The 12327-nt window shown below is 39.0% G+C and overlaps 1 protein-coding gene across 1 annotated transcript in view; it reads right to left on the minus strand.

The window, feature by feature from the left end:
* VAT1L (vesicle amine transport 1 like) overlaps positions 1-12327 on the minus strand; it is a 63352-nt gene that overhangs the window by 50181 nt on the left and 844 nt on the right. The window contains exons 2-3 of the mRNA XM_067302454.1: positions 6359-6488; positions 3582-3797 (exon numbers count right to left, since the gene is read on the minus strand). Of these exons, the coding sequence (XP_067158555.1) occupies positions 3582-3797; positions 6359-6488 (346 nt within the window). The remainder of the gene's footprint in view (positions 1-3581; positions 3798-6358; positions 6489-12327) is intronic.

Here is a 12327-nt window from a genome sequence, read left to right on the forward strand (position 1 = left end):
ACATCTCTAGCCAGATTTAATTCCAAACAGGCCTTAGCCTTCCTCGTTGCATCCCTGCATACTCTGACAACATTCCTATATTCCTCCCAAGTGGCCTGTCCCCCTTTCCACTTTCTGTATACTTCCTTCTTCTGGTTGAGTTTTGCCAGGAGCTCCTTGCTCATCCATGCAGGTCTCCTGCCTCCTTTGCTTGACTTCCTACTCATAGGGATGCACCGCTCTTGAGCCTGGAGGAAGTGATGTTTGAATATTAACCAGTCTGATTCATGCAATTCAACTGTGAGCCAGTACCATGTTTTCCCAGAAGGCCCCTAAAATTTCTCCAGTCTACTTCACTGTCCAGGTTAACAGCAGAGTCAGTCTCTCTGAACCTCCCCTCTCTCAAGAACGAAAGAGAGAGAGGAAACAAACAAACTAACCCACCCCAACAAACACTCCTCATCCCAAACAATCAAAATCAACACTCTGACTCTTGGAAACAAAAGCAAATATAATCTCTCCTTTCTAATTCCCTTTCTAACCACTGCTACAGGTCCTCCTCTTCAGCTGGAAGACTACAACATACCAACAGCGTCAGAAGCAGAATTTGTGAGTGTCCACCTCTCTCTTTCTGGTTCAGAGAGACAAAGTACTTCTGTACAACTACTTACATTGAACAGAGAAGATCATCTAATGATGCTCTGATTTTTTAAATGGGTGGGAGGCAGAGAGGGTACTGATCTGGTATGTGGAACAGCATTCAAGTCTCTGTTACCGAAAGAAACAGGCATGTGAGTTTTTTTCCCAAGATAAAAATTATCTTGGTACATTTTCTCTACATCATCTTCCAATGTTTCCTGGAATCTCTGGAAATAAGTAACCTGACTTACCTAAAGCATCCTGTCAGACATTAAAGGATGCCATCACATACTAATCATACCTCAGACACAGACAGGAAGACAATTGCTACAGTTTCCTTGCTACCAAAAACACCTATAAACAACAATAAGCCCATTTAAACAAACTGAAGCAATACATAAGTGAAGGACCTTGATAATTTTCCCTGCCTGAAATTTTTGAAAATGCTGCAGGATCCTCCTAAAGGAGGCTGGGGAGCCAGAACAAAGAACCTCACAAAAAATATTTGAAGCAACAAGTTCTTTCCCATAAAATGCCCTGAAGTGGCTAAAATAATGATCTTGCATAAGGAGAAAGGAACAATTACAAACTTCTAGTCCCACAGGGAGCCTATTGTCTCATTAAAATATTCTGGAATTTCTATGACATTTAGAAACAAACTGGACAGGTCTCCCACTTGCTGAAAGTGTTAATGGGCCTTGCATCTATTAAAGCAACAGCACAAAAAGCATCTTTCTCCATAGTGATTTTAGTTTTCTGTATTGTTAGCAAAGAACTTTGTGAGAATAATTTATTCAGTTGAGGTTATTAAATTTGTCAATGGATTAATAGAGTATTAGAGCAGTGCAAAGAGTAATACAGACCAAGGCCTTCAGCACATTTACTCTGAAATCTTGATGTCTAGTTAGCAGAAGGGAAAAACCTCCATGTGAGAGTGAAATTTTATCCATTAGACCTATCAAGCAATGGCAAAATTACTTCCTTTCTGGTTTTACCTATATATGTTCTTCCCTTACCAAGAACGACTGGCTGCAAGAGGCACCCCCCCTCCCTTGACACAGCAGTCGGCATCCTGTTTGGCCAGCTAGCCAGTCCCGTGTCCTTCTGATGTATGCTCCCTCCGGGATCGTACACAGACCTGCATCACAAGCTGCCCAGCTTGGCAGTTCTTCCCTGACCTCTGGTCTTTACTCTAGAGACTCTGGTTTATTTAACTATTTATCAGGCGATAGATCTGATCTCTCCTTCTTCTGGCAGCCAACCAGGACCTGCCTTCCTTTAGTTTCCTTCAGAGGACATCCACAAACAGTCATGGCAGAGGACCAGTAGAAGGATGCTCACTGAGTATCTGTGATAAGAGAGGAAAGAGCAGTTCCTGACAGGAATAGTCCAGCAAAGATGCTGGACACTAGTGAAGGAGACTGTGTGAGAGGAGACAGAGGATTAATGGTGTATAAGGGAAGAGGAGGAAGAACTAACAGAGGTGAGCGAGATTAGAGAAAGGAAGAGAGAGAGCTCAAGAAATGTAGCAAGGACACTTATATCTGAACAAAAACAAGGAGTCCATTTTCACTGGATATATGCAATGTGTACTGGCATTTTAAGGGGGCATTTTGCTAATTCTGTACGCTCAGCCCTGGGTCTGCATTGTATCAATTGGGCAAGTGGCCTTGCAAGTAAAGCTGTGCCTTAGACTCCCTGAACATGTGGCCCTGAGTTGTTTTAACCGTCCTAAATTCCACATGAAAAGATTTAATATTTAAGAACAATAAAGTCAGCTATAATGCTCTAGGTTGTACTGTGTTGAATCATAATAAGATTATAAATTCCATTCATTTACAGAAGTATTCCAAGAGGACCATTTACTGCAAGTAGGATTACTGTTAGCTAAAAATACTTTGTGCAGGGAACTGATGAATTTATTCCTTTGATTACAGCCTTCTTTTATATGAGGCCCTGAAAGAAGGTCTAAGGGCACAGAATTAGGGATAAGGTGTTTGGGGCTGCCTGCCAGACTTCAGTAGTCGACAGAATATTAAATTAGCATAAATAAGGCACATTAACAGGAAAACAGAAGAGTTATTCTAATTTAAAACGCTGAGATCTGCTACTGTTCTCAGGTCACAAATCTGTCCTATGGGAAAAAACTGCATAATTTAAAAAGTAAACAAACTCCCCTGTTAATATCTTAATATTTTGCACAAGCTTAAGTATTGTCCAAGGGAGGGATATTTTCTGAAAGATAATTCAAGCAATTGGTAATACAACCTGTCAGCTTCTTATTTCCTGGTTGGTCTGCTTGGTGTTCCACCAGATCCATCCAGTTGTTGCTTTGCCATGCAATGCATCTTTACTGATGATCCAAACTATGACACACAGCAGCCATCGCTGACTCAAATTCTACATTTGCATATTTTCCTCAGGTTTGCATGGTAACATTTTACATTGCTTTCAATACCTCCACAATAAAGGAAAAAGCACACTATCTTCCACAGCGAAAACATCACACACACATGGTATTTGCAGGAGTATTACAGGAAGGCCATTTACTGCATGTAGGATTATGGTTAGCTACAAATACCTTGTGCAGGGAGCCGATTTATTTATTCCTTTGATTACAGCCTTCTTTGATATCGAAGTACCACCAAGGGCATAGATTTAAGAATACAATGTTTAGGGCCACACTTGCTTCTTGATCTCTCACTACCTGCTACTGGTTTTTGGAGGTGGGTTTGGGTAGAGTTTATTATCAGGGCATTTTTATTTCACCAAAAGCTTCTGCCAACCATTCACACTAGTGCTTTGATGGGAAAACAGGTGTAGTTCCTTCCACCCGCAATCCCTCACATGGGGCAGTCTGATATCAAATCAAACTGCAGGATTTGGCCCATTTGAGGAATTAAGATGCATCAGACTGCTTCAGCAATTTGCATGACAAGAAACAAAGAAGAGGTCCAACTTACCACCCCACCTCCTGCAGAGTGAACCAGCACAGACATGCCTTCTCTTAGGTTAGCAACTTCAAAGAGCATCACGTAGGCAGTTACAAAGTTCATAGGAAATGCAGCAGCTTCAGAAAAACTCATGTCGTCTGGGATCTTGTAGACAAATTCTACTGGGGTACATACGACTTCAGCCCACGCACTGTAGTTTACAAACGCCATGACTCTGTCTCCAATCTGCACACAAGGAAGAAAATGTTGATGATAGCATGGGTTATTCTTGGGCTATTTCAACTATACTCCACAGCAAAAGAGCAAAGAACATTTACTCTGTACCTTCAGGCGAATGTTTACAGCACAGGAACATTTTGGCCTCTCAAGTACTTGTCATCACTTTGGCTTTGGGATATTGTGGGTTTGCTAAATGCTAAGGTGCTGGTGACAGTTCTGAAGGGTTTATATCTTTTAGAAGGAAGATGTTGAAACAGAACTGTCATTTCAATTTCAGGGAAATTCCTCCTCCTTTTGAAAAATACATTCAAATTAACAATGCATCACTAGTAACCACTCTGTGGTCCCCTTTTCTGTTAAAGTCTAAAATGTGAATTCCGCTAAAATTAATCAGAGAGAATGTTCATATGCCCTGTAGCCTTACCAACAAACAAAAAAAGCAGAGCAGAGAAGTGCCTCTTGGTGATTCCTTCTTAGTAATAATAGAAATTACATTTTACTACAAACGTTACACAGAGCTTAGTCTTCATGTCAGTTTAGGCCTTAGTTCCTGAGAACCATCCCCACAGCTAGAGAGATTAGTCCCGTTTCACCTGAACTCAGCAGAAATTCAGCTATTGTTTTTAACAGGGGAAGGAATAGGCTTTTTACACTGCTATTGCAAAACAAAGGCTCTCCTTCAATGTAAAGTACACTCTTACACATCTCCGTCAAGATGGGCTGCCATTCAATGCCTTGACTTGTCATACCATAACGCAACCACAGCAGATGAAGACAGTAAATGACTGGCAATATCTCAGGTACATGAAACAGTCTCAGTACAGACTAAAGCCAATGAGACAATTTTTTCAAGTGCACGAAATCCCCATGGCTTTTATGGGACTTGAAGTGGCAGGAGTTTACAAAGGGAAAGAGGCCAGAAGATGTAGGGTGCAATCTTTGGCATTCCTGCCATCACTGTTGTTGACATATGCCCATCCACAAGACAAGCATCTGGTGTGCTCCTGTTCTATGTATGAGCATTTCTATATTCCAGAAATAAACAGTGTTCTCTTCCTCATGGTACATTTCCCTATTGATGGGTTCACATCTGTGTAGAGCAGTTATTTTTTAAGTGTTGGATCTCCTCAAACACTACTGCGGCTATGTAGATCACACGCAAAAAATAAAATACCATTGTTCAATTGGTTCGATTGACTTGTTTCAATTTCCAGGAGTAGAGTAGAGCACAAACAGGTTTTATAGTGAGTTCTAAGACATAACTTTTAAAGAGACCCAGTATATTCAGTCAGGTGCAATGCCATTCAAACATACACCATATGCTATAACCTTACGACTTCCTCTAAAAATAGCAGAAACTTTAAACTAAGAATGCTAATCTGAGCAGAGACTTTCTATACTACTGTCACAGAATACTCTTCTGTATGGAGTGTAACTATAAAATACAGAATACAAGAGCTGAACAACTGAAACACTAGAGTTTTTTCAAATAACAAAGCTATTGTTTAGTTACTGTTTAATCACAAAAATGTTAAAAGATTATGATTTGTTGTGGGGAGGAGACAGGGCAGGACGGGGAAGGTGGATAAATGTCCTATCGAGAGCTCATTATTGAGACCCTGCTAGAAACTAAATGGGCTATTATCTTTACTCAACTGACAAATTCTGAAGCTCTTCTAGAGGAGCAAAAATACATTACCTTTAAATAAAGATATTTTAGGTAATTGCCTTCCTAAGATAAAGATACAATATGAACTCAGAAAATGCAATTATTTGATGACATGACTGACTCAGCAAATAGCTAAGATAGGATTGATGTGCATTAACTCATTTCTTATTTCAAAATTTTTATACCTCCTGTAGGAAATAAAGTGCAAGATTTGAGGCAACAGAGATGTTTAACATCATAATGGAATATGAGGAAGGACAGAATACTGTTTGTACGTAATAGAGGTACTGAAGAGTACATAATGCCAACAGGTTACAAAAGCTTTATTGCATCTTAACTATTTTTCATTTATCACTATTCTGTTAGGTGAAATGGATCCTTTTCCTGAGTGATCAGGAAAAGTCATATACTCAGAATCAGGGTTCCATTATCTGCACTACATGAATGCACACAAATGTAAGAGATGATACTTAATGTAGATTGGGTCTTGCTAACTCAAGATCAAAAATTGGAACTAAACTCAGCAGCGTGTGGGTTTTGAGGAACAAAACAATGATAGCAAAGATGGCCAAATAAAGAAACTTCACAACTTAACTCAATTTCTTTTACTTTCTTAAAGCACACCAGTTATGCTTTCCAGTCCCTACTTAGTCATCAGGATATGCACACAGCACAGTGACTTTTCAGGAAGGATTTGGAGATGATGATGATAGTGGCTTTAGAAACTCATTCCAGAGCTCATTCTCATACGTGGGGAGCAGCAAGGAAAAACTGTCCTTTCAGACTTCAACGTGGTGGTGAAAGCTGCTGTCGCCGGTTGAACAGAAGGGATTGGGGGCAAAATATTCAGTGAACAGGTGATTATTTAGTCATGCCCTGAAAACAAAGAAGATGTTACCTCAAATCCTTTCACGCTGTCTCCAAGAGTTTCTATGATCCCAGAGCATTCAAAGCCAGGAACAAGTGGTGTCTTAGGAGGGTTGTCAATATTCCCCTGTCGCACCATCAAATCAATGAAGTTCAAGCCACTGTAAAACACAGGAAAAATAAAAAAAAAAATCAAGGCTATTACCGTAGATCAAAGTAAAGGAGGAAAACTTGACCAGAATGATGGGAAAGCCAGAAAGCTTCAGGGCAGCATTAAAATCCTGGGCTCCACAGCATAAGGATGGTCCAGCAGACATTCACATTCTTCATGCATGGACCAGACTGACTTTACACCAGTGCTGTGCATGTGTGCTTTTCCCTGAGGTCTGTAAAGCAACCACGTCTGTCATTAAGAAGAGCCCCAAAGCTTTTGGATTATTTAGGAGTCACAAGTAGCAATTCACAAAGACCATTTAAAAATTCAAGAAAATGAAAAATTGTGATTTCTGTGAATGCATCACTAGCTGGTAAATAAAAATCGGTTCTATTAAAAAACAAACAAGCCTCACATAGATGTTTTGGGCCAAGAGCAAGCCGGTGTAACTGCTCTGACACCTTTGAAGTGACTCCAGGAATGAATCTGTCATTCATCTCAGGCAGGAGCCCAAACTTTGACAAGAACTTAAGTATCAAATAGGCTGTTGTTTTTAAAATCTTCCTCTTGAACAATTTTTGGACAGTTTTTACAAAAGCTTTTTTAGGTCTCTGGAGTCCTTTCAGGGTTGCCACACAGAAAAATAATTTATGATACTCCCTTGTAGTCTCAGTTTTGCAAAAATCTTGAGGCACCTTTGCTTTATCTTTAACATGCTATCCAATTTTATTAAAATAAAATGCTCTCATTTTCTAGACAGCCGCAAAGAAACAAAAAAAGTACCATGCTTATGCACTGCCCCAACATACTGATTTCTGACACAAATGCCATACATATCATACTCCTAACTAGCTAAAATATGCTCCAGCACTAGTCCATTGTTCTAAAAAAGAGCCCCATATTTATTGTTAGCTGAAATTGCTGCATATTAACTCCCCCGACTCTATGAAGCTATGCACACAGTCCTACTCATGCATATGAAATCAGCAACTGCTTGGATACATAAAATTACTCATGGGCAAAGTATTTATGAGATGGAGCTTTAGTCAGACACTAATCAAGACACACAGAGATTGAACAGACCCAACAAACAAAAAGAAAGAATAGATTCAAAACATAAGCACGAAGACAGGACAGCATCCATGGGGAGATGTAGGACACTGGGAAATAAAAGGAAATTCCACCTAATTTAAATGTCTGTAATTGTGGTGTAGGTTTTAAGAGAGATTTCAACTCACAACTTTAAGCTGTGTAAAAGCAGTATTACAGATTATTTCCAAAAAAAAAAAAAAAAGTGACTTTGACAATCTAGCTTGACAAACTTGGGGGGGGTGGACACAAACACACCCAAACCACCCCAAAACCACATGCTTATACACAAAGCTCATTACATTCACCACATGAAAAGTTTGGCACAATGAGGCTGGGAGCTTTGAAATGGTATTTGGAAAGGCTACTTCCTATCCAGTGACTAAGGCTTCTATATTGCCAGCTACTCTAATGTTGATATAGGGAAAAGAAATCCTGAATAACAAAATAAAAAAACGCCTGCAAGGCAGTCATCATTTGATAAGGAAACATTACATACACAGTGGTAACCACTGTTTTTGCATGTTAACTTTGGTGATGATCTTTTGAACAGATCTTTCCACATTTTGAGCATTTTACAAAAAGTTAACTTTTCCTACATTCTTCCTAAAAAGAGCAGCTGAGGTGAGAACTGTGATGCATGAACCAGTGTGGGAACGTGCGCAGTAGCTTTGTAATGGGGAGGCAGCGAGCACACAGACAGATATGGCAAAGACCCCAGCTATTTGGTAATGACATAAGATTACACACATTATTGCAACTCTTCTATAAATCCTCTTTCTTCTAAAATAACTTGTCAGACAGTTTTTGAAAGGGTATATATTCAGTTTTGCATCTAATGACATAATACTAGCAATTCAGTTCCTCTCTAATTTCGTATCTCTCTTCTTTGCCTTTATCCTCAACAAAAGGCAGCAATACTAATAGAACAGTTCACCTCCGTTATCACAAACTTGCAAAATGTAACTCTAGGACAGACGTGATAAGGAGAGAAAACACTACACAGGTACATGCTATTTAAGTTACATGTTTTTAATCATTTTAACTGCTAGCTGAGACATCAAGTGTTGGATTTGTAGTTATTTCTAGTCAATTCCCAGATAGTTTCTTCTTCTTTCACTTCATCTTTACTTTCCTATAGATTTACATGTTTTTACATCCCCACTGCTGTATCATACATGCATTTTGGCTACCTTCAGTTTATCAAAAAGATGCAGATATCTGCAAGAAGTTTCATTCCTTTACACTTTCAAATAAGGTGAGAAATAAATTATTTTATTATACAAGCCAGATTTGAACAAGGTTTATCAATAACAAGGGACCTGAAAGTACAATTGGGTTCTATGTTAACCAGCAAACTTGGTTTTTTTCTTCGAATAACCTAGAAGGCCCAAAAATAAACAGCTAGTTTAGTAACCATCTCCAAGACACCCAACCTTAACAAATCCCTCATTAAAATTCAACCTGCAACAGACACAGGAAAAGGGAAGTTTGGCTGCACAGAATATCACAAGACAACCTATCTCATGAAGAATGATTGTTTTAGAGAATAAACACAATTTATTTCTTGTATCAGTACAAACAAGCATAGCTTGTTCTGGTGCGTAGTAAGAGAAAGCGATTCTTGAACTTTAAGTAAAGGCACATGCAAAGAGTAAAGTCGAAGTGCAAAGTGATCCATTGGGGAAAAAGGGCACAATTCCTTTCAGTCATAAGCGTGTTTCTAATCCCAAATCAAGAGCCAGATGTAAATTAAGATACAGAAGGATATGAATTACCAGGATCAACATACTGACATAAGGGTTCTGCAAGAACTTTTCTGTGAAAGAGCAAGGATATTGGTGTGAACTTCATAGACTGAATTATCTGTCCATTTTTGGGAGCAGAGTTTATCAAACATAGGATTATGTTTGAATCTGATTTTCTAAATCTGCAATGCTTTGCTTAACATCAGTTCTCAGGACCTTGAATATCATTTTCTTTTCCTCACAGTTTAGCTTTGCGGCACTTTTTTTTTTTTTTTTCTCCTTTTAAACCATGGGAAGTGCAGTGGATACAATATTGTATTCTAGACTGCTTTCACTGTCAGACCTGCTATGGCCAACTTTGTTCTTGCTCTGTCCCATCCAGTCTAGGATGCCCAATACCTTACCTTGCAAACCACCAAATCTTGTAGACTGTCCTCCATGCTCCAGTGTAGAAAGGTGCTGCTTTTGATCTGTCTTTCTTATTTCACTGTAAGACTCTACTGAGAATAATTACTGAAGTCAAAGAAGTACTACAGAGCAAGTGAGAAGGGTACTGAGTTCTACATTCTTAAACATATCCTTCCTCTTACCCCGGCCAGCAAGTTGCCTTAAATTCTTAAAACTTTCCACTTTTTTTTTTTTTTAAATGATCAGATCTCACCTTTCTTTTTATCCAGAGACACCCGCAATATATGAACAAGACTCCCTTTAAGAATAAAACTGACACACTGTCCTCCTCCTGCTATACATAGGATTTCTTTGATTTGCTGCCTTTTTTATTTTTTTTTTATTTTTTATTTTTTTAAAAGTACTGTTATCTCACAAATGCCAGGAAGTCAGAGGGGCCACTTCTGCTTCATTCCTTATGACGCGCATGTACAGCGGCACAAAAAAGAAATAATTATAATAGAGAAAAGAAAAAGAAAGAGAGGTAATTACAGGAGACCATTCCTTATTCACTCATCCTATATGACACATCCATTTTGGTTTGTTCTACCTGTTTGTCTGATCTCATAAAGAGTATACATACCAGTATTTTACAAACTGTAGATTATAATACAAACAAATACAGCAAATTTAAGTTCTCTGTCATTATCAATCAAAAATGATTTCAGGAAATAGGCAGAAGCTGTGACTCAGCTTGGACATCGATGGCTGTTCCATTTCTTAGTCACTGAATGAGGCTAACATATGACTCATCACAACTGAGACATTTTCAATTGGATCACTGATATTCCAGACCTTCAAAAGAATTATTCATCTGGCTTAGTGCTAATAGCAACATATCCTCCAACTCCGCTATTAATAGTACCATACTATAAAATGTATACATATAATTAAACTGGTTTCCACCTCTCAGTGAATAGAGACCATACAGGAACTTCTACTTTTTACCCCCAAGGCATATCATGTATTCACGCACTGTTATTAAAATAAAGAAGATTCATTTTCTCCCTCTTACCTCTTTAATGACAGTCAACTGCAAAATCGAGTTAACTGAAAACATTACTTAGCATCAGCATGCCTTACTGGAGCAGCTCATCTTTGAGATGTTCTGACTGTGTGCATTAACACGTGTACTATACTGGACAGAGCAGAAAGACATTTTTCTCACCCAGTCTCCCAAACTAGATGGCGAGTCCACTGTCACCCTGATCAATCTTCTATATTTACAAACTTAGGAAATGAAGATCAGCAATTTGATTTTGCCTTTTTTCAAAGCAAACTTTGTCGACCTGATCACACTTCATTCCTGTGGCCGCTTCCAGCTAGGAACAAGTAGACTGCGTAGCCTACAGATCCCTCCAGCATGAAAGGAAGCTACAAAAACATATATAGTATTGTATTTTATCTGGTAGTAACTATGAAGCAGTTAAGAGGGTCTACTGATGTCATAAACAGCAAGCATGCACCTTTTAGGGCTCACTAATTGTAACATAGCCCTGGGAAGCAACTGTCACTGTAGCAGGGCTGAATATTTCTATTTTACAGCCAAGGGTTCTTTTGCAGATAACTTACTTGTGATACACACATACCTATTGCTTTGAAGAAACAGGAATTCATGCAGGTACTGAAGAATGCTGTAAATACCTCAGACATGTAAAGGAATGTGTCCACATGTGCTCAGAACACATGAAATTTTGAATGTTAACTTCTGTTAACTCAACAGCTCAAAAATACCACTCAGAAGACAACAGCACCTCCTCTCAAGCAGAATTACAGCCTTGCCTGATAGCAAAATGAGCTACTTGACAGCTACTAAGCTACCAATATTTCTTATATTCAATATCACCTAGCCTGGAATTTCTTATAATTCCCACTGTGACTATTAGAGAAAAACAAAAGAAAAGGCAAAAATCCGAGCCCTTCATCTATTATTCCTCATTCAGACTGACAGATATCACTACTTTTCATGCGTGATACCTTGGGGTGGGGAGAGATACTTGCATAGGTCGTAAACCTTATGATTCCCATAAACACGGATGGGAAGGCCACTGGCTAAACAGGCTGAGACATTCAGCTTTGCTAGCCTACCCGAATACTCCAAGATCTGAGGTACATCCATTGGCTACACTGTTCAAAACAAACTCTCTGCCCTACAACAGCATCACTTTCAGTGTCAGTCATTTCCAAAATAAACAGCTCAGCCTTCACCTTGGCATTCACTTGCTGGAAGCATCAAGATTTTACATAACAGAAGATGACAACAGAAGATAACTCTTTGTCTAGGTGTGATTAATTTGGTCTTTGTTATGCATCGAGTTGTGTAGTAAGAACTTATGTTGTCTCCTGTCCCTTAAAAGGAAAAAAGCCTTATTTTCCCAAAGGAACATGTGCACTGAGAACTGGCTATCTAAAAAGAAAAGTCTGCTCCAATTTTCTGGAAAAAGAAATTAGCCTTCTAGGAAAGCTCGGTTCAGGATCCCACCAGATTCCTTGCCACTTATCACCAGTTTTTAATTCCTGTGTCTGGCTAAGTTATCCTCAACTCCAGCTATGCTGTCACAC

This window comes from Apteryx mantelli, chromosome 10 (genome assembly GCF_036417845.1).
Source record: "Apteryx mantelli isolate bAptMan1 chromosome 10, bAptMan1.hap1, whole genome shotgun sequence".
Taxonomy (NCBI): domain Eukaryota; kingdom Metazoa; phylum Chordata; class Aves; order Apterygiformes; family Apterygidae; genus Apteryx; species Apteryx mantelli.